At 50.1% G+C, this 22,670-nt stretch overlaps 2 protein-coding genes, 1 pseudogene and 1 gene segment (V, D, J or C); 2 read left to right on the top strand and 2 right to left on the bottom strand.

Moving 5' to 3' along the window:
- LOC125684490 (uncharacterized) lies at positions 1-15,314 on the top strand. The gene is given in 3 exon segments (XM_048926697.1): positions 1-84; positions 13,998-14,249; positions 14,251-15,314. Coding segments are annotated over 3 exon segments (621 nt in total). The 5' UTR covers positions 1-30; the 3' UTR covers positions 14,566-15,314.
- LOC125684506 (feather keratin Cos1-1/Cos1-3/Cos2-1-like) lies at positions 409-3,996 on the top strand (annotated as a pseudogene).
- On the bottom strand, positions 15,240-15,958 carry LOC125684410 (T cell receptor alpha variable 4-like). The segment is given in 2 exon segments: positions 15,240-15,712; positions 15,877-15,958. Coding segments are annotated over 2 exon segments (525 nt in total).
- A 2,064-nt stretch (positions 15,959-18,022) lies between these two features.
- Positions 18,023-22,526, bottom strand: LOC125684495 (M1-specific T cell receptor alpha chain-like). Its single transcript, XM_048926701.1, has 3 exons — positions 22,434-22,526; positions 20,757-22,026; positions 18,023-19,115 (listed from the first exon to the last, which is right to left on the bottom strand). Exons 1-2 carry the CDS (start codon positions 22,483-22,485, stop codon positions 21,485-21,487), a joined length of 594 nt encoding a protein of 197 aa, XP_048782658.1. The 5' UTR covers positions 22,486-22,526; the 3' UTR covers positions 18,023-19,115; positions 20,757-21,484.
- Positions 22,527-22,670: the final 144 nt, after the last annotated feature.

The following is a 22,670-nucleotide window of genomic DNA, read 5'->3' as shown; positions in this document are numbered from 1 at the left end:
GCTGCTCCAAACCACCTCGCTGTCTGTAGGATGTCACGTAGTGGCATCTTAATTTACCTGCTCCAGAATACACCGTTGAGGAAGGTATTAATGGAGTACAGTTGGTCAGTAGTTCCCTGAAACTGCAGCATAGGAAGTTCCACACAAATATGCGCAAGAACTTCTTTACAGTGAGGTGACGGAGCACTGGAACAGGCTGCCCAGGGAGGTGGTGGAGTCTCCTTCTCTGGAGATGTTCCAGACCTGCCTGGATGCCGACCTGTGCGACCTGCTGTAGGGAACCTGCTTTGGCAGGGGCTTGGACTCAAAGATCTCTGGAGGTCCCTTCCAACCCCTACAATTCTGTGATTCTGTGAGTTCCCCTTCTCAGTCCTGCTAAATGTTTGTTTTTGATGCATGTTGCTTTTCCTAGCTACGACAACCACCCCTGAACTGTCATGACCTCTGAGGGATGACAGAGAGCTGCATCACAACAGCATCACCAGATCAACCACCTTGGATGCAACCCAGATCATTTCAAGGGCACAAGTATGTCCAACTGGATTAAGTTCTCTGGTAGGTTTTCTTCCTGTATAGGGAGTGCTTCTTCACTACCATGTATTCTGTGAAAGAAGCTCAGGGGCCCTGTAGATCTGTCTAAAAGAGCTATCATGAAAATGGATGAAAACCATGCATTCATTATATATTCATATATATATTCACTTCTCACTATTTCTGGCATCTCATGGTCCAGAGGACATACAATTTCCTTAGCTTTCTTTTTGCTGCCATAATAGATTTAAGGATGCTTTTCTTACAGTTCTTCCTGGCAAGTTTTCATCTCAGGCTGCCCTGTGGTGCTTCTGACTGTATCTCTGCTTGAGCAGCAATGTCTCTGGTTTGCTCACACTTCGACTGCCCCTTTTTTCAAATTCAGAAATCTCCAGAATTCCTCCTGTCCAGCCATACTGCCCATCCTGCATTTATTGGGGTGGCTAAAGTCACTGCTGTCTGGAAGCAGAAATGCATGGAAGAGTTGCGAGGGATTGTGCACTGATATGCAGACAAACTTTTGGAGTCCTTCTGCAGCACTGGAGTTGCCATTCCTTGCCAAGGAAATCAAACAGCTGAGACTTCAGCAAATTGGAGAATCCACTACCAAAGGGAGGTGTCTCCTTTAAGTCTCACACAACTTTTCTCCATCCTCCAGTCACAAAGCCTGAGTTCAGCCTCTTCTGATGAGCCCCTTCAATGGATCTAAAACATTCTCCCCAGTGTCCAGAGGGCTGTGCCTCTACTGAAGCTCCATGTGTGTGACTGAAGCAAGAGTGCTGTTCTTCTTCCAGGATATCACCATCTTCCAGCCTCAACCATCCTGACAGCCTCTCTGAATGGCCTGTTTGCTGTCGACTCCACCTGCTGTGCCTTCCTTGCTTTGTGCTGTTGAGGCTCTAGTCTTAGACTGGGGACACCCTTGAAGTGTATGTGAGCACCTGAGAAGCACAGACATCCTGCAGGGATCAGGGTGTGCTGGCTGACATCAGACTCAAGAAGAACCAACATTGTGCCCTGGCAGCAAAGTGGTCCAAGTGAATTTGCAGGCATACTAAACACTCCATAGTCTTCAGTTCAAAAAACATCAATTATTCATCATAGTCTTGTTGTGTCCTCAAATGGAATGCATTTCCTAGTTCTGGGCTCCAAAACATAAGTTTTTAAATGTTTTTAAAGCAGCCAGAGGAGGACAGCAGAGCTGATAGTGGGGCTGGAAGGCATATCCTACGAGGAGAGCATGAGAACATTTGGGTTGTCCAGTTTGGTGAACACAAAGCTTTGAGGCAGCCCCGTTGCTCACTTCTTATTAGGAAGGAAAGCAGAGAGGGAGGTGCTGGTCTTTTCAGCCTACTAACTGGTGACCAGACATGTGCAGGAATGGCACAAAACTTCACCAGATGTTCAGGCCAGATAGTAGTGATTCTGTAAATCTGTCGATCATGAAACACTCTAAGACTCAAATGGGAGTGTTAGAAAGCAGAAATTCTTTATTTTTGGTGCTGGATGCATGGGGGATGAGCTCCACCTATCATGCATAAGTTTCAAAAAAGATTCTCAGCTTATATTCATTACTTATGTTACACATACACAAATGCTTTCCCATACAGTATAGAGATATTGCATACTTCCACATAAAATTATTGACATGGAATTCAGCCTCCTCCCACAAGTTCAGTCTTTTTGTGGTGATGGTTGCACAAGCCTCTGGATGAAGTCATTACACTTCCTCCCTGTGTTCACTGCATGAACCCCATATCCAACAATGCTCAGTTAGCTCTTGGCCTCACTCACACAATACTTGCTTACAAAAAATGAGCTGATTCAAAGCAGAATTTCCCTCACCTACTCAATACAAGATGTTCAGCATATCACCGTTATCTGGTTGGTACAAAGGCACAGATTCTTCCTGTTACCTAAGCAGAGTCCAGTGTATCCAGCAAGGAGCATTGGCCAGCTTGTTGCAGCTTGCATCACTAGAAAAAGAATAGATTGATGTGAAAGTGGTCAAACACTGGATCAGGCTTCATGGAGAGGTGGATGAAGGCCCACGCCTGTCAGTGTTGACACATTTTCATAATGCTTTCATTATCATGCCTTTCCTTGTGGTTAGCACTACTGGGGTCAGACAATTGAACCTGATGATATTTGCAGGTGCCTTCCAGCTCCTCTCTTCTCCATTAGCTCTGTTAGCAGGAAGACAGAGATTAACAGAATCTTTTGGTATCCTGAAGTGCCTCTGATGTGACCGGGACAGGTGTTGCTATGTGGGACACACAAGTCACACAAACACTCAGCTGCTGATGCATACATGTGGAATCATGCAAACCTCTGTACCCACAGGCAACTGCATAAATCCAGCACACAGGCTCTGGTTGTTTCACACCACTGCCCTACTAATCACGCTGACATCTTTTGCCTTTGCTCAATTCTTCCAGCACGTGAATTGAATGTTCTGCCCACACTGATGTGTGCTGCTCGGAAATGCTTGGGTCTTTCTTCTTGCCACTCAACAGATGCCTTCCATGAGCAATGGGAGTGACATATCAGGATGTGACAAGTAGCAGCAACACAGGAAGCCAACACACAGCCCATACCAATAGCTGGGATGTTTTGCAGTCAAGAGGTTCTTGTCACAAAATAATCACTGCTTCTAGGGCTGCTTCTGGAAATGGGACAGCTTGGGTCCACTATAAAAGCCTGTCCAGCTCCTTGCTCTCTCATCCACTTCTCCTTCCTCCATCTTCTTGGGAACCAGGTGAGTGTGAAGCCCCTTCTTGTTCTGTTCTCTTCCTTCTCCAAACAGAGTTCTGATCTTGGCAGAACTCTCAGCTGCTATTGGCTCTGTTCCATTGCCTGTTTCTGCTTGTCATGATGGAGAAGTGGGGAGAATGTCATAGCCTGCTGTAATCAGATGTCTTGTGGACTAGGGTCTGGGCAGTATTTGGATAGGTCCCCATGGCTTTCATTGGGCTTTGTCAGGATGAGACCAAGAATCCCTTGGACATCCCTGAACTGTCTTCAGTTCCCAGCACTGCATGTGCATTGATTCCCTCATAGTGTGATGCTAGGCTGCTCCTCATGCATCCCCATGTTCTGCTTCCAAATAGGTGCACCTCCATCCCTGAGACATGTCCTGCTGTGACCAGTGCCAGCCATGCCGGCCCTGCGGCCCGACCCCCCTGGCCAGCAGCTGCAATGAGCCCTGTGTCAGGCAGTGCCAGAACTCCACCATCGTCATCCAGCCCTCTCCCGTGGTGGTGACCCTGCCCGGACCCATCCTCAGCTCCTTCCCGCAGAACACCGCCGTGGGCTCCTCCACCTCCGCTGCTGTTGGCAGCATCCTCAGCTCTGAGGGCGTGCCCATCACCTCGGGGGGCTTTGACCTCTCCTGCATTTCCAACCGCAGCTGTGACAGAAGATGCACCCCCTGCTAAATGCGCTGAATGATGTCCCAGGCAAGGACCCCCAGGAATGCTAAGCATGGACCAAAGAACAAATGTTGTGATGCTGGTTTTGGCCTGGAAGACAGACATGTACTGACAAGCCTGGAGTCTCTGACAACATGGAGAATGTCTACTCATACTGTCTTTCACTCACTCTTTCTATCCAATTTCATTACTGTCTTTTCCCTTTAGACATGTCTGTTAGTATCCACAAAATGAACCCTGAGTGAAATTCTCATGTCTCTTAAACTCTGTGCTGAAATACAGTTCTCTGTGGCCATGCTGCCATAAGAAAGGGGAACTGATTCTTGTCTACAGCTACTGCTCTTCTTGCAATGACTTAATTTCTGCTCAGACTTATTAAACACTTTCTGCATCATTTAGCTTTTCCTTCTCTGCTTGTTTTTTTTTTTTTTTTTCCCCCATCTCTGTAGAGATGGCGAGGAAGAAAGGGATGTCTTTGGTGAGAACAAGCTAGGGAGATTCTGCCACTCCTCTGGTTATTGGAGGTCATTGTACAGTGCTGGCATTCATCTTCCAAGCGCATTTTATTGAAGGAGAGGAAGACATTCCTAGATGTTCCTCCTCCACCAGTGACCATCAGTCCCTGTCTTGCAGTGTTTCTCCTTACACAGGTATTGACCCTTGAGCATGCCAAGTGAATGGAAACCTTGACAAATGACATCCTCAAGAGAAGATCCTCTGCATTGGAGAGTCTCTGTGAACACAGAAGTTTCACACACGCTGGGGAAATTCTGGCTTTGGGAGGAGCAGTATTAGGGAAGGAGACTCAGAGAAAGTTGTTTCCAAAGGCCATCAAGAACTGGGAAGGCATAGCTTTCTTGAAGTTGTACCTCTGTCTCTATTCCATTTTCCCATGCCTTCCACTCACCCCATCACTGAGGGTACAGCTTTCCTGTGTAATTCTAGCAGCCTTCAGCAGAGCTCCTGGCCTTGCCATACTTTTGCCAAGTTGTCTATGGTCGAGGGCTTCCACAGGGCGGTATTGCTACCAGCTACAGAAGTCTGGTAGTATTGCCTATCGTATTGCCTGTTGTACTGGAGCCCCCAGTCCCTCTCAGCTCAACACTCCCATGGGTGCAGCAAGGCCCAGGATAGTGACTCATGCCCGAACACTCATGGCTTCTCAGTGGTGTCATGTCTTCCCCAAGCACGGAACTCTGCTCCTCAGGCTCAGGAACCGCAAGGCCTTCAAAGTGCTGCAACCTTTCTGCACTCTACAGGATCTCTGTACTTCTCCCAGGCACACAGGTCATGAACCAGCCCAAACACAGGACTCATGCTGCCCCGGGTCCCGCAGCTGCTGCTGCCCGTGGTGCTGCTGTCGCCGCTCGAGGAGCCCGAGAAGGGCCGGAAGCAGCGCCGGGATGGGGGGCTGTGAGTGTGGAGCATCAGGCTTTGAATGGCATGGTTATAGATTCCCTGACAGTGTTCAGCTGGATCCAAAGCTGAGTCCGGATCACAGAGACATTCACACCGTAAAATCTCTTTTAGGGAGGATTCAGCCAATCCATCCCCACCCTCATCAGCCCACACACAGCCTGTGAGCAGTCAATTGGCTTCAGCTGCATGTACTAAATGCCACATTTCCCTCACCCTTGCCAGTACAGCTGGGTGGTTATGGGGATAAAAACTTGCCCTTGCCATGTTGGGTTGTGGCTCAAGAACCACCCCTGTTCCATTAGACAATCATGGGCCCCTGCTCTTGTAGCAGCACACAGCACACAGCAGGGACATCTTTAGCCCCCTTCTGACTCCCCAGTTTGGCACCAAAACCACTCATGCCACTCTCCCCAGTAACTGGTAATTTCTCCATCCGGTGTGCACAGGACAGAGTGAGATGGTGCAGAGTTAAGAAAAGAGTAATTGAAAGGACACAACAGACTGTGATGATCAGTCACATGGCTCAACCAGATCTGAGGGGCCCCTGCTGCATGCCCCTCTATCACTCCTCATATGTTCATGTCTTTCTCTGTATACCCCAACATGATATATTATAAGTCTGTCTCACACCAATCCCTGTACATGTCCTGATTCACAGCTGCATCTCTTGCAAAGGCCAGGTTCATCTTCCTGGAAACAGACCTGTGGTTTCTAGATTCCTCATCAGCTTGGGTGAATGTGAGAATTTATTTCTTTCCATCATTTCTATGCTATCCTTGAGTGTCTGTTTGTCTCTGTATGCTGCTTGATTGGCTCCCCTTTTCTCTCATCCTGTTTCATGATGTTCTGACAACTCTTCCCATTCAGGGGCCCTCCACACACATGCTCATAGTGCCCTTTGTCCAGTCATGAAGAGCAAGTATGGAAAATTAAAGACCACTGGTACAGCACTGATCTGTGAGAGACCCTGTAATAGATTCCAGTCCCTAGCTGTACTCTGAATTGCAGCCACAACCGTTAGAGCACAGCAGATCATCCAGTTTTCCGCCTACATAACTATGCATTAACCCTCGCCACAACTCACTCATGTGGTTGTGTGGGGACTATACAACAGGCAGCCAAAGCAGTCTCACCAAAATCTAAGCATACAACGTTCACTGTCCTCAGTTTTTCAATCTTGTATGTGATTTACCTTCTGCACAACCAGGCTGGCTGCTGTGAATCATTGTGTTGTCCTTTGCATATTTAACAATGGCATCTGAAGATATTTCCTCTGAAACACTGTAGGAAGGAGTGAAAGGAATGCATCTGATGTGTTCTTCCCAGCATCCATGGCTAGACAATCTGTGGGGCAATGCATTTAGGAATTGAGCAGCCCTTCCCTTATCCCTGAGGAACTGCAATAATGGAATCAGCTGGAGTGCACCATGCCCAGCTGTGCTCCGTGTGCTGGAGGGTATAATGACAGAAACAGAGTTCCATCATTGAAGGAGAAGATGGAGCTCTCTATGGAAATGTTCTGCACAGTGTGACTTGGGTAAATCCACTGGTTCTGTCTGATGCAGAACAAAGATGGGGTTCCCAGCACCAGAAGGGAGTTGGGATTTATTTGCTGACTCTAGACCTCTTCCTATTATGTCTTACTAAAACCACCACTTTATTTCACAATTTACTGTCATGCTTTTCTTCTGGAATCTGTAACAGATCCTGCACAACTTCTGTCCCTACGTTCTCATGTCTGGGGCAGAATAGGAAGAGGCAAAAGAGGGCAGCAGGATTTTCCTGAGAGCACTGTGAGGTGGGATGAGGTCACACTCAGGAGCTGTGCAGCAGCTCAATCTTAGGAGTCTCCTTTCTTGCCACTGAAAAGATGCCTTCAATGAGGATCAAACGTAGCATAATGTGGGCAATGAAATTGCAATGCACAGGAAACCAACGTACAGTCTGGAATGTTTTGCATTCAAGATGAACTTGTCAGAAAATAATCACTGCTGGAAATGATGCCTCTGGACATGGATCAGCTTGAGTCCACTACAAAAGGCAGTGCATCTAATTGCCCTCTCATCTACTACTCTTACGGCCTTCTCCATGGGAACCAGGTGAGTGTAAAGCCCCTTCTTACTGACCTCCTCCTCCAAATGGAGGACTCAGCTGCTCTCAGTTCTGTCCCATGCCAAATCTTGGGACTGCTTTTCATGGGAGAGTGAAGTGTTGAGAAGATTTGTCACGGAGGCAATCTGCACCTGAACTGAGAAACTTTATGAGCTAGAGTCTGGACAGTAGCTGCATAGATCCTGCTGGTTATTTCTAGGCTCTGGCAGGATGAAACCAAAAACCCTTAAGTATCCATCTCCCAGAGGTGTATATACCTTAGCTCCCTCATGGCATGATTGCAGTTTGCTCCTCATGCGAGATGCCCCTTCACCTGGGTAGACCTCCAGTCCCAAGACATGTCCTGCTAAACCCAGTGTGTGCCATGCAGGCCCTGTGTCCCCACCTCCTGGCCAGCAGCTGCAATGAGCCCTGTGTCAGGCAGTGCCAGAACTCCACCATCATCATCCAGCCCTCTCCCGCGGTGGTGACCCTGCCCGGACCCATCCTCAGCTCCTTCCTGCAGAACAAGGTGTTATGGGATCCTCCACCTCCGCTGCTGTTGGCAGCATCCTCAGCTCTGAGGGTGTGCCCGTCACCTCGGGGGGCTTTGACCCCTCCTGCATTTCCGGTAATGTGGCAGAAGTGCCCCCCCAGCCAAAGGTGCTGGACACTGCCCCAGACAAAGGCAGCCATGAACGCTGAACACGGCACTGGACAGAACAAGAAAGTAAGAGGCCAGACTGACTTCTCTGCCAACATGGAGAAAGTCTATCAATACTGTCTTTCCCTGTCTTTTCCTGTCTAATATCACTGCTGTCTTTTCCCCTCAGAGACCTCTTTTAGTACATTCAAAACCAGCTGTGAGCTACCTGCTTGCCTCTCTATAATTCTTGGAGGGTAAATCTGGGCCCTGTGGCAATGCTGCCATAGGAATGATTCTTGTCTGTTCCTGCCACTCCCCACACTCAGTGTCCACTCTTGGGGTGATTTGATTTCCTTCTTCAGACTCATTAAATATTTGCTGCATCCTTTTGTGTGCCCTTCCCTGTTTATTTCTCCCCCCCCTCCATCTGTGCATAGATCACTGCTCTAGATATTGCAGACCAGCACACACTGCAGAGATCTCATCTTTCAGGCACTGTCTTTTGAAGCAGAGAAAGTCATCCCTACTTACTCCATAAACAATGCCAGTTAGACCTTGCCTTGCTGAATCTCTGCTTAGACATGTCATAGAACCATCGAATCATAGAATGATTTGAATTGGAAGGGACCTTTAAGATCATCTAGTTCCAACCCCTCCTCTGATAGGCAAGGACACTTCCCTCTATACCAGGTTGCTCCAAGTCCGATCCAGCCTGCCCTTGGGTGATTCCATGACAGGGGCATTTACAACCTCACTTGGCCAACTTGTGACAGTGTCTCACTATCCCTCACTGTAAAGAATTTCTTCCTGATATCTAGCCTAAATATACGCTTTTACAGTTTAAAACCATTTCCCCTCATCCTGTCATTGTTGACATAGTCTACCTAGATTGCCCTTCACTCCGTCTCCCACAGTATATTCCTGGAGATGCTGACAGACCGTGGCTAGGTATTCTGTTGGCTGGGCAAAAAGCTGGCCCAGAGAGTGATAGTGGATGGATTTAAATCCAGCTGGAGACATGTCATGTGTGGTGATTCCCAGAGATCAGTGTTGGGGACGCTCCACTTCGGTGTCGCTGTTACTGATCTGGATGAAGGAATTGAGTGCACTTTCAGCAAGTTTTAGATAACACCAATTTGGGATGAAGTGACCATGAACAAGGCCATATGCCAAGTCCTGCTCGTTGGTGACAGCTACTTCAGGAATGGCTACAGGCTTGGGGCAGAGTGGCTGGAAAGCTGTACGGAGGAAAAGGTTCTGGGGACACTGACTGATAGCTGGCTGAATGTGAGCCAGCAGTGTGTGTGCTTAGGTGGTCAAGAATGCTGGTGTCGTACTGGCTTGTATCAGAAATAGTATAGAATGTCCAGCAGGACTAGGGAGGAGACCATCCCTCTTTTCTCAGCACTGGTGAAGCTGCTCTTTGAGTACTGTGTTCAGTTTTGTCTCCTGACTTGAGGTAATGGAGCATGTCCAGAGAAGGGCAATGAAGCTGTGAATTCTTATGAAGAAAGCCAGAGGGAACTGGGACTGTTTAGTCTGGAGAATAGGAGACTGAGGAGTGACCTTATCACTCTCTACAACTGCCTGAAAGGAGGTTGTAGCAAGGGGGAGATTGGCCTTTTTTCTCCAGGTAACAAACAATAAGGCTATAAGCAATATCGTCTGGGCCCATCTCATCAGAGCCAGACCATCAAGGCAACAGGACTGAGGGAGACTGAAGAGAAGCACAGTAGAGAATGTGTGGGTGATTGTGTTTCCTGGAACATGGAAGCAGGGTAGTTCTCCAATAGTGGAAAAATCTAACTGGACGTCATAGTGGTTCTCTCTGGATAACAACAAGTACATGTAATGTTTCCAAAAAAAGTGTTACATCTGGCAAATGCCAAACCATTTTGTCTAGGCATGGTTTTTTTTGATGGAATGATTTTCAAAGCATAATGTATAAAATTTTTCCCTGTATGGAGATGTAAATTGATACTGGAATTATAGATCCAGCCCAGGCCAGCATCACTTGCCTGAGATGGATCCATCTCAGCACTTTGAGTTCTCTGCCATCACTCACTCGTTCCTGGCCCAGAAGAGCTATGGCCTCTCAATCCCAGCACTCAGAAGAAGCCTGCATGACAGAATGGTTGTGGCACAAGCCAGAAAATGAACAAGAGCATGAAGGGAAGCAGCCACACAGCTCATGTCATGGACTGTTTTCCATTCATCACAAGCTCTACAGAAAATTGTCACTTCCATGAAGCTGGGCCTGGGCCTGGGGCATTGCAGGGTCTCCATTAAAGGCAGCTCGATTCCTTCACCCTCTAATCAACATTTCTCACCTCTTTCTTCCTGGTATCCACGTGAGTCTGAAGCCCTTCTCCCACGTCCTTTGCTGATGCCTGTGTGGGGCTTGGCTGAGATGGATTTTCCACTGACAGAGACAGCAGCCTTGTTGCATCTGGCCAGGCTTTTCATATCACACCTGCATAAAGTGAAGACAATCTTTTACCCTTCTGTTCATTTTTATACGGCCATAAGCATCTTCCTTTGGATTAAAGGCTGAGATTCCTGGGATTGTTAACTTGGAGGAGTCAAAGAGAGGATCGTATCAGTGCTTATAAATACCGAAAGGGAAGGTGTCAAGAGGATGGGACCAGGATTGTTTCAGTAGTGCCCAGTGTGGGAACAGGCACAAACAGGAATACCATCCGAACATGGGAAAGGACTTCTTTACTTTGAGCATGAAAGAGCAGAGCACTGGAACCAGCTGCCCAGGGAGCCTTTGGTGTCTCTTTCCCGGGAGATACTGAAAACCCACCTGGGTGCTTTCCTGTTCTGCCTGATCTAGGAAACACGCTTTAGCATGGGAGTTGAATTAGATGATGTTAAGATGTCCCTTCCAATCTCTACAATTCTGTGATTCTACCAGGCAGCCAAAATGGTCCATTGAGTGCTCCTGGCAGGAAGACAAACTGCTCCTCACGTGTCCCTGTGCTCTGTTTTCTGCCTGCAGTCTCTGGGAGGTAAAACTTCAGCTCTGATCCATGTCCTCCTATGACCAGTGCCTGCCATGCCCAGTACCTGCCATGTTGGCCTTGGTTGCACACGAGAGGAAATGTCGACCCTGGCTTCTCTGACAGCAGGCCAATGTCTACCATTACTCTCTTCCACTCACTCTTGCTCTCAAGTTTCTTTACAATCTTTTTTCCTCAAAGATCTGTTTTAGATCCTCCTACAAACAGTCTGGACTGACATATTTGTCTCTCTCCATTTTTGGGACTGGTAGATGGATCCCCCATAGGAACTCCTCTTTTTATAGGGTAACAGTGTCTTGTTTTCTCCTGCTGCTTACCACACTAGAGGCTTTTACTTTGATGCATTCTCGAGCGTTTCTGCCTGTTATGCTTACAACTGCATAGAAATGGTCTTAGGAAAAAACAATTGCTTTGGTGGGAATTAGCTGAGGGCACTCTTTCACCTCTCTAGGCAGTGAAGGTTGGGACACACTGAAGAGATTCATCTTTCATGCACTGTCTCTTAAAGCTGAGAAAGAAATCCTTGATTACACTATAAGGAAAAAAATCAGTCCTTACCTTGCTGTGTGATGTGAAAGAAAATATCTTTATGCAGGACACTATCTCATCAGCCATGAGGGGTTTGTTGGAAATCTGAAAATCAAAGACAGCCTTGGCAGCAGTGACCATGAACTCATAGAATCACTGAAGGCCTTGGTTTGGAAGGGATCTCAAAGGTCATCTAGTTTCAAATAACATGCTGAGGGCACAGATGACAACAGCTAAATCAGGCATGAGAACAAGTTACCAGGTCTCCATCCAACCTAGCCTTGAATGTGGGTGATAGGGCACCCACAAATTCTCTGGGCTGCCTCTTCCAGCACTTCACCACCAAGTCAGCAAAAGGGTGTATCTGGGGCTGCATAACCAGATACAGTTCTCCAGATGGGACTGACAATCACCTACCTTGCCCAGCTGGGCACCTCCCTTTTCATCCAGCCCTGGATAATTTTGGACTTCTGGGCTGCAAGTGCGCACTCCTGGCTCATGTCAAGTTTTTCATCTACCAGGATCCCTAAGTTCTTCTTTGCAGGGCTGCTGTCAAGACGTCCTTCTCTCAGTCTCTATCGATACAACTTACACTTGGCCTTGTTGAACCTCATGGTGTTCATAAGGGTTCATCCTTCAAGCTTGCGCAGGTCCCTTTGGATGGATCTCTTCATTCTGTTATATCAACTGCACCACTAAACTTGGTGTCATCTGCAAACTTGCTGAAGATGCACTCGATCCCATTATCTATGTTATTATTAAACAGCTTCTCAATGACATGAACACAGGGATTGAGTGCACCCACTGTAACTATGAGAGACTATCTGAAGAAGTGCAACCAGGAGAGCAAGGAATGTGAATTTCCCCCCTGCTTTTGTGAAACCCCACAGAAAATAGAGCGTTCAGCTGTGCATCCCCAGCATAAGAAAGATACTGACCTGTTGGAGTGACTCCAGAGAAGGGCCATGAAGGTGGTCAGACAGCTGGAGAACTTCTGCTATGAGAGATTTGTTGTTGTTTATCCTAGTGAGGGGGAGACTTGAGAGCAGCATTCCATTATGTGAAGAGTGCTCACAAGAGAGATGGGGAGGGATTCTTAATCAGTGGAAGTAATGACAGGACAAGGTGCAATGGCTTTCAAGTAAAAAAGAGCAGAATTAGGTGAGATATGAGGAAGAAATTCTTTACTGTGAGGATGTTGAGGCACTGGAACAGGTTGCCCAGAGATGTGGTGGATGCCCCACTGTGGGAAGTGTTCAGCGATGGGCTGGATGGGACTCCAAGACATGTGATCTAGTGGAAAGTATGCCTGCTTGTGGAGGAAAAAGAACCGGATGATCTTTAAGGAACATTCAACACAAAATATTCTACAAGTCTGTGAAAATGTTTTGTATTGTGTTGGTTTTTTTTGTAAGCTGAAAGATTGCACAGAGATGGCACAATCCAAAACAGTCATAGACTCTTTTCTGAGGGCACTGTTACATGAGGTAGTGTTAGATCCAGGCAGAAAACACACAAAAATGGAAAAGCCAAGATAAGAGAATCACAAGCCTAATCCTCATGTACAGGAACCAGCTGATGCTTGCTGGAGCTTCTTCCTGAGGATGGTACATCCAACAGCCCCACTGCAGTGAACCAGGCTGAAGTCACTTGCCTGCTCTGGACCCATCCAGCACTTGAGCCGAGCCATCTGCCTCACCAGTGCAATCCTGCCCTACAAATCTTTGGGCCTTTCACTGCAGCACTTCAAAGAATCCTTCATTAGAGAATGAGCACGGCAAATAATCTGGAAATGAAAAGGTAGCACTGCAGGAAATCAAAACACAGCCCATATGATGAGAAGGGCTGGCATGCATTCCAGCTGGGCTTGTCAGAAAATTATTGCCTCTATCAAGGGTGTCTCTGGGCCTGCAGCAATGAAGGACCAGTATAAAAGGCAACCCAGATCCCAGCTATCCTATCCTCTTCTCTTGTCTCCTTCTTGTTGGGAACGAGGTAAGTGTGAAGACCTCTTTCTAATTCTTAGTGAGATTTTGCCTCAATAGAAATGTTATCAGATAGTGGAGCTCCATGCTATGGGAGACCATAGAGGGGATAATGTCAGTGCAGAGAGTGCTTGGGACACAGCTCACATGGCTGTAGATTTATGCAGTCCATGAGAGTCTCCCTGGTCCATACTGCTCTTTCTAGGGCCCTGGCACAATGAAGGGATGTGGCCAGCTGTCACAGCCTTCTCCTCTATCCCGAGAAGTTGCCTTGGCTCCTTGACTCAAGCTACCCTTCCCATACCTTGGTTCTCTTTTTCATTCTATCTATCCTTTCCAGGTGCACCTCCAGTCCCAAGTCATGTCCTGCTACACCCAGTGTGTGCCATGCCGGCCCTGCGGCCCGACCCCTCTGGCCAGCAGCTGCAATGAGCCCTGTGTCAGGCAGTGCCAGGACTCCACCATTGCCATTGAGCCCTCTCCCGTGGTGGTGACCCTGCCCGGACCCATCCTCAGCTCCTTCCCACAGAACACCGTTGTGGGCTCCTCCACCTCCGCTGCTGTTGGCCGCATCCTCAGCTCTGAGGGCGTGCCCATCACCTCGGGGGGCTTTGACTTGTCCGGCTTGGGCAGCCGCTCCTGTGGCAGAAGGTGCCCGCCCTGCTGAAGCTGCTGGTCCTGGAGAAATTGTTCCAGAAAACAGGAACGTGGTTCTGGATCAACAAGACATCTTCAAGCCCCTGCGTTCAGATTACCTGACCATCCTCAGCTATTCTATGAACTGCTGTCAGGAAGAGGCAATCCTGGGCTTTATGTCAACTTGCCTCATGTCTCAGCTGCCATTCCTCATTCCTACCTATCTTTGTCTCCACTTTTTCTCTGATTTGTTCTTTCCTATGATCCTGTGAGATGTGAGTTTCCTCAGAACCAGTCCATTCTCTGCTAGAAAATAAGACACGTGCCTAGCATGAACTCAAACAAACATGGGATCATGGGAATCCTGTACTGTGGAGCCTCTGCTCTGAGTGATCTCATTTTCCTATTTAAAAATTCATTAAAGATTTCTGCATCTTAGTGTAAGTCTTTGATATTCTTTCTCATCGTGTGTGGCCTCCAAAGATGCCCAGAGAGAATGGATTTGCTCCTGGCAGGTATAGGATGAATGTTTATAGAGATCCTTCTCCATTCCCAAAAGAATGCGAGGGTATGAGATACTGCAGAGGCTTGTCTCTTCAGCATTGTCTCTTGTAGCTGAACAACACACACCTGGCAGTGCCAGAGGAGGCAACTATTGGCCTCTGACTGTAGCGTTCATGCATACAGCTACCTGCACAAGAGAGAACACAGCCTCTGCAGTGCTCACAGGAAAAGCTGTGACTGTGTGGAAGGTCATGGGAATAAGCAACGCTGTAGGCTCGTAAGAACAGGGCTCTTCTGCTCTGAGATGTACTGCACTGGGGAAGAAGCAGAGAGCACGAGATGAAATAGAACTGTGTGAATGTCTTTCCGTTGTCAGACACAGCTTGCGTTGTCTGTAATGCCATCTCGTCCAACTCAAAAGTAACTCTGACCGACATGGGCCTCAGTCAGTGGCTGCTATGGGAGCAGAGCTCGTTTCTGTGTAGAGCTCAGGGCGGCGCACCCCGGTCAGGATGGAGTTTGGCGGCCATGCAGGCAGCGCCCCCTGCAGGCCCGGACGGCACTGCGCCCCCGCCCCGCCCCAAGCTGTTCGTGCCCGGCCGCAGCCCCGGCTTCGCTTCCGTGCGCCCACGGCGCAGTAATACAGCGCCGCGTCCCCGAGCCGGGGCCGGGCGAGACACAGGGCGCTGGAGCGGCGGTCTGCCGACACCCACAGCTGCCCCTCCGGGTCCGGCACCTCCTTGGAGCCTTTGACAGCGCTGACGAGGAATGCTGGTCCTTGGCCTGGAAGCTGACGGTACCACTGGATGTATTCATGTGACTGTATGTTGGGGTGTGAGCAGGTGATGTTGATGCCGGTGCCCTCGCTGGTCTCTACCAACGGCTCCTGCTGCACCTGGGCTCTGCTCACAGTCACTGCCGAGAAGAAAAGAAGCAGCAAAATCAGAAAAATCATTTTCTCCCATAGCAATGTCTTGCATGAAGAGAGAGGTGCACGAGGTCGGAAAGGAGCCGAAGGGACAGAGGCATTCGCGACCCCAGCCCCGCAGTCCGGCCCCGCCGGCGGCAGCCCCGCGCACCCAGGAGCACCGCGGCCAGCCCCGGCAGCCCCGCGGCCCGGCACTGCAGCATCCCGCCGCTCCGCCGCCCGCGCCGCGCTGCCCCCGCCAGCCCCGGCTCTGCTCCGCCCGCGCCGCCTCCTCCCCGCCACCGCCGCCGCCGCCAGCTCCGCCCCGGGGCTGCGCCCTGCGCCGGCGGCACTCGGGCTTGCTGCGGGCTGCCAGTGCTGGGCGCCTGTGCGCGTGTAACGGGGCTTGAGCTTTGCGTGTACTTCAGCGTAGCCCGGACTCTGCGGTGTAGGCGGAGATCTGGGCAACGGCTGGGAAACCTCCTCTGGCACAGGGGAAACAAGCTGCCCTCCTGAAGCATCCGTAGAGAGGAGGGCTGGCGAGGGCAGACAGGACGGGAACGGTCGGGGAGAACGACGCGGCCGAATCCTGCTCCTCACGCTGTGCCCGGCGCTGCCGCAGATCCAAAGCCCGGCATCGGAAACGGGTCGTGTGCTGCTGCCCGGGAACGCGGCACCCCGAGAGCTCCCCGAGCCCCGGGTCCCGCAGCTGCTGCCGCCCGTGGTGCTGCTGTCGCCGCTCGAGGAGCCCGAGAAAGGCCGGCAGCGGAGCCGAACTGGAGGCAGGGCAAGTGGAGCATCAGGATTTGAAAGCGTGGAAGAAGCCTAGAGGGAGCCTGTAGCCACGGTTACAAATTTTCTGACAGTGTTTTAATCGGATCCAAAGCTGAGCCCGGATCTCAGAGACATCCACTCCGTAAAATCGTGTTTGCAGGGGGATTCAGACAGTCCATCCCCAACTCCAGCTGCACTTGCTAATGCCACATCTCTCTCACGCTTGGCAGTACAGCCGGGTGGTTATGGGGATAAAACCTGCCCCTGCCACATTTGGTTGGTGCTCAAGAACCACCCCTGTTTCACTACACAATTATGGACCCCTCTTCTGTAGTAACACAGCACATGGCAGGGACATCTTCAGCCCCAGTCTGACTCCAGCACCAAAACCACTCATGCCAGTCTCCCCAGTAACTGCTAATTTATCCATCCATAGTACACAGGACACAGTAAGATGGTGCAGAGTTAAGAAAAGACTGATTATGGGGACAGGAGAGTCTGTGGGGATCAATCATATGGCTCAACCAGATCTGATGGGCTCCGCCTGCACATGTTCTCATACGTTAAACCCTTTCCATGTATATTCCAAACAGCAATTCTATAGGTCTGTCTCACACCAATCCCTGTCCATGTCCTGATTCACAGCTGCATCTCTTGCAAAGGCCAGGTTCATCTTCCTGGAAACAGACCTGTGGTTTCTTGATATCACATCAGCTGGTGTGAATAATGACATTTATTTCTTCCCATCATTTCCATATACTCTTTTCATGCTGTTGGCATGTTGTTGCCTGGATCCTCTTTCTACTCCTTTGGCTTTGGGAGGAGCAATATTGGGGAAGGAAACTCAGAGAAAGGCATTTCCAAAGGCCATCAAGAACAGGGAAGGTATAGTTTTCTTGGGGTTCACCCTCTGTGTCTATTCCACTTTCCCATCCCTTCCACTCACCCATCACTGAGCTTCTCTGTGTGGTCCCAGCAGCTGTCACAGAGCTCCTGGTCCTGCCATTAATTTGCCAAGTTGCCTATGGTCAAGGGCTTTCGCCAGTCAGCAGTGCTACCAGCTACAGTAGGCCACAGATTGCAGCCCACAGTCCCTCTGAACTCAACACTCCCATGGGTACAGGAAAGCCCAAGACAGGAACTCATGCCTAAACACTCATGGCTTCTCAGTGGTGTCATGTCTTCCCCAAGCACGGAACTGTTCTCCTCAGGCTCAGGAAATGTAAGGCATTCAAAGTGCCCCAACCCTTCAACCCTTCTGCACTGAAGATTCCGTGTGAGAGCAGATATCCTCATTTCCACTGGAACATGGCAATGAGAGTGTGAGATGTTTCTGCACTCAATAGGATCTTTGTACTTCCCCTAGTCACACATGGCATGCACAAACCCAAATAAAGGACTCACACTGGAGTGTCATTCCCCAGACACCAAGATCCTCTCATATTCCCTGTGTGCCAGGTATGAAATAGCCTTTGTGCTCTATGCAGTATCTCTGATGCCCCCACACACACATGCAACTTCACACATCAGCACAGCCTACGGATCTGTTTTGTGAGGGCTTTTCTTTCAATCAGATTCTGTGTGATGCCAGCAGCACAGCAATGGCACTGAAAATCATTTCTACGTGACATCAGGATGGCAGCATCTCTCCTCAGGCCAGCTGTTGTATCAGGCAGTGCTGGCTCAGGTGGGACCACAGGACAAAGAGCATCAGAACCAAGCCCATCAAAGCCCAGTGTAACCACAAAGAAGAGCTCTTACCCCTCGCCAAGGACACAGTAGCACAGTCCTCCCCTTGCTCTGCTGCAAGTGTACATCTCTACAGCCCAACCTACTATTCTCCTCCTGCCTTGTCAGGCTCCTTGAAGGTCCAGTGCATTCAAAGGATGGAGCTTTCATGGTAAGCTATGTTTGGATCTGGCCTTGGCCTCTGATAGAAGGGGATCCATGCTGAGATGGCAGGGACAGGTGAAGAATGCCTTCTGGTGAGTGAAAGCAGAGGGAATAGAGAGAACTCTGGAGGTGATGCAGATGTAGGAAACTATCATGAAAAGCACAGTGTAAGGACGATGATGACAACAGGAACCATAAAGCCCAGAATAAAGCCTGACGGGATCCCCGCAGGCCAGTCCCAGAAGAGGCCCCTCATCCCAGTAGAAACTGACAGTGATATTCCTGGTACCCAGCCTGTAGCCAGGCAACAAGGACCATGTTGAGACCCACAGGTACTGATCGCTCCCTGCTGTGACAAAGGTGAGGCCAGGGTCAGGAGAGACATGGAGCAGATAATGACAAACAGGAGCATGTGGCAGCTGGGATGCTTGTTTAGCCCAGGAGAATGCACTGAATCAGAAAAGTCCTGTTCTCCTTTGCCATGGCCCTGTGCTTTCAGAAGGAGGTGATGTCAGAGTGAGATTTTCCAGCTCAATAAGAGCAGCAGCAGACTTCACACAGGATGTCATTTCCTGGCTTACGTGGTGCTCTCATGGCCTCTGCTGATCACTGCTGGAATCAATCTCTCTCCATCTCCTCTCTCTCTCACTTCTTCCACAGACACGTGTACACAAAGTGTACATCCTTCAACGTGTTCATCCTTCTCAGGCATCCATTCACCCATTCTTTACCACAAGAGCGATCCTGGAAGAAAAATACAAATGATAGTCTCAAGTATAGAATTTTTCTTGTTCCTGACTTTTTCTCTTCTGACTCATACCTGGCCTAAAAATCCTGGGGCTTCTCAATCTTAACACTCAGAAGAAGCTTCTGTGAGGGAATGGGTGTAACAGAGTCCAGAAAATGAAAAGGCAGCGTAAGTGGAAACAGCCACACAGCCCGTATCATTAGCTGGGATGTTTTCCATTCATTACATGGGCTACAGAGCATGGTCTCTTTTGTCTATAGCACTCCCAGGTCTAGAGCAGTGCAGGGCCATCATACTAACAACAAAAGTGTCCTCTCCTCTCTGGATCAAGTCAAGAAACCCTCTTACCTCTCTGAGACATGCCCTGCTACAAACAGTGGGTGCCATGCCCATCCAATGGTACGACCTCACCAGCCATCACCTGAAAGCAGCCCTGTGTCAGGCACAGTAAAAACCATACTGTCATCATTAAATCCCTCCCCATGATTGCAGCCCTGCTTGGCCTCAATGTCAGTGCATACCTACAGAACACCTCTGTGGGAACCTCTACCTCTGCAGCAATTGACAGCATCCTCAGCTGTGATGCAGTCTCCATCACTTCTGGGTGCTTTGATCTCTTCCGAATTTCCAGACACTACGATGGCAGAAGGTGCCCACCATGCTCAATTCCCCATTTTCTACCCTTTTCTCTCTTTTCCTTGTATTCCCTTCTTTTGGGTGTATAATTTCCCCATAGCCAACCTGAGTTCTATGGGACCAACACAAAGATTGCATTTTTAAATCTTGACCAGGGGGGATGTGCACAGATTTTTGGCAGCTCTGGTGCTGCCCACACAACATGGCTGTGTGGAAGAAAACTCATTTCCCTCTACAGTGTCACTAATGTTACCTGCATCCCAGTCCCAGCCTCCATGAGATCCTTTTAATAGTGATCTCAAGTTGCTAGGATTGAAGGGCAGCCCTGGACTGCACATGATAATGTGAGGATTTCATCATGTGGAAAGCATTTGTATGGAAGAATTACTACTAGAAAACCATGCATCATCTTCTCTGCTCCTCCCAACCCTGAGATTTCTACATGGAACTTAGGGAAGGAAGTTTTTACTTCTTACTGAAGCATGCTGAGACCGAGCCTCCTGTTTGTGAGTGAGCAAGAGGCAGAAAACCACCTCCCAGCCCCAAGACGACAGAGCTGCCGGAAATGACTCTGCTGGCTGCACAGGCAGGGCACTCATTGCCATAGCAACACCCACAGGTAACAACACCAATTCTCTTATAAGCCCGAAGCTCAGAGCCAAGCCCTGTTCCTCCTCTCTGGCTAATCAGGACTGCAGTTCCCCAGTGGAAGCACACACCTTCACCCACTGGCTCACAAGCACTCCCACAATCACAGCCCATCAGTGTGAGCACGGGCCCTCAGCTCATCCAATACCCCTGCCTGGAGCCTGGCTTCTCTTCCCCTGCATGTGGGTCTCCTCCTTTGCTCAGGATTGGCCAGCCTGCTGTTTGCTGGCCAACAGATGCGTGCAGTCACCCACTCCTCTCACACACATCCCCACACTCGTGCTGATCCCTCAGACATTGCCATGGCATCTCAGCCTGCCAATCCTCCTTTCCCAGGCTTTGTGTTTCCTTACCCATCTCTCTCCCAGACTTGAATGCTCTTTCCTCCTGGTCACTGGTTTAATCCTGATGTGCTGTGGATGTTGTTTTGGTTGTTGGTACCCAGATCTCTTCTGCACAGCAGTCTCAGCATCTACTGGCCTCGACCTTGAGGTATTTCCACATGAGAAAGAGAGCCCAGTTTCAGTGTTGCACAGACAAGTCAGGATTTAATAAGGAGACAGGATGGACTGCATTGATCAGGCACAGGGCTCATCCATATATGCAGATGTACTGACTGGAACTTTTGTCCTTTTTCCCTACAGTGCATCCCCTTATTCCTCCCCTCTCCTCTCTCACCATTCCCTAGCCACTCTTTAAAATGTTTGCATAGCCCCACAAGTCCCTCTAGAGCAATCCTAATTTTCATTTTCATCTTGTCTCTTGTCACTTACAGAGCTCAACCTCATCTAATTCAAATCTAACACATGGAGTTCCCCATAGCTGAAGCTGAAGCTGATCATCTATAGCTGAAGAGGTATAGTTTCACCAATTGTCATCCTATTTGGTTAGAGATCGGGGTCATCCTGTGCTTTGTTTATCAGTTTCATTTTACTTGTAATTCCCTTTAAGCTGATAAGGGACTTGATCCACAGCCTTCACGAGCCTGTAGCCCTCCCTGTGAACACACCTTACAGTGGCCTCAGCTGAATTCACACCTCACTGCCAGAGGCCCTGAATCTTGTCACACAGTCTCATACTCTCAAAACAGAGCCACTGAGGAGATCACATGCAGATGGCTGTGACACCAGCACTCATGAAAGTGTGCAGCTGGAACGCCTTTCTCCGGAGGATGCCGAGCGGTGCGAGGGACGCGTTCCATGTCAGCACTGCCAGCTCGGCGGGGCCGGGAGGGGGGAGCGGCAGCGCCCCCTGCGGGCCCGGACGGCACTGCGCCCCCGGCCCGCCCCAAGCGGTTCGTGCCCGGCCGCAGCCCCGGCTTCGCTTCCCGTGCGCCCAAGGCGCAGTAATACAGCGCCGCGTCCCCGAGCCGGGGCCGGGAGAGCCGCAGGACGCTGGAGCGGCGGTCTGCCGACACCCACAGCTGCCCCTCCGGGTCCGGCACCTCCTTGGAGCCTTTAACGGCGCTGACGAGGAATGCGGGGCCTCGGCCCGGGAGCTGACGGTACCACTGAATGACTTCGCTGAACTGTGTGTTGGGATGTGAGCAGGTGATGTTGATGCCGATGCCCTCGCTGGTCTCTACCGAAGGCTCCTGCTGCACCTGGGCTCTGCTCACAGCCACTGATGAGAAGATAAGAAGAAGTAAACTCAGAAAATTCCTTTGCTGCTACAGAAAATATAACACGGGATCCAAGCCAGCAGGAAAAGCCACTGAGGTTAAAAGGTCGTGAAGTAAGCACCAGTGTGGGAAGGGCTATCTATAGGCAGGAGAGCAGGGGGAAAGGGCAGACGGGAGAGAACCGCGGGCTGAGCTCTGTGGAGAAAGGCAGGCTGAATGCAGAGGAGAGAAGAGCACGAGGTCAGAAACGAAACGGACAACCAGAGGCAAGCGAATTTCAGGAATTTCATGCCAGAGGATAGAGAGGTGCCCTCGCTCGTCGGAAAGAAGCCAGATAGACAGAGGCGAGCGCGACCCCGGCCCCCCGCAACCCCCGCAGTCCGGCCCCGCCGGCGGCAGCCCCGCGCACCCAGCAGCACCGCAGCCAGCCCCGCCAGCCCCGCGGCCCGGCACTGCCGCATCCCGCCGCTCCGCCGCCCGCGCCGCGCTCCCCCCGCCAGCTCCGGCTCTGCTCCGCCCGCGCCGCCAGCTCCCCGCCGCCGCCGCCGCCAGCTCCGCCCCGGGGCTGCGCCCTGCGCCGGCGTCTGTCGGGCTTGCTGCGGGCTGCCAGTGCTGGGCGCCTTTGCGCGGGTAACGGGGTTTGGGT

This window comes from Lagopus muta, chromosome 25 (assembly GCF_023343835.1).
Source record: "Lagopus muta isolate bLagMut1 chromosome 25, bLagMut1 primary, whole genome shotgun sequence".
NCBI lineage: Eukaryota > Metazoa > Chordata > Aves > Galliformes > Phasianidae > Lagopus > Lagopus muta.
This window is presented reverse-complemented; position numbering and strand designations above follow the sequence as displayed.

What these genes read in the sequence shown, in the direction of transcription:
- LOC125684495 (XM_048926701.1), bottom strand. Translation starts at nt 22,485, where the DNA reads ATGCGGCAGTGCCGGGCCGCGGGGCTGGCGGGGCTGGCTGCGGTGCTG. An exon ending in GCTGGCTGCGGTGCTGCTGG is followed by an intron (nt 22,027 to 22,433) that starts GTGCGCGGGGCT and finishes TCTTCTCATCAG; the next exon opens with TGGCTGTGAGCAGAGCCCAG.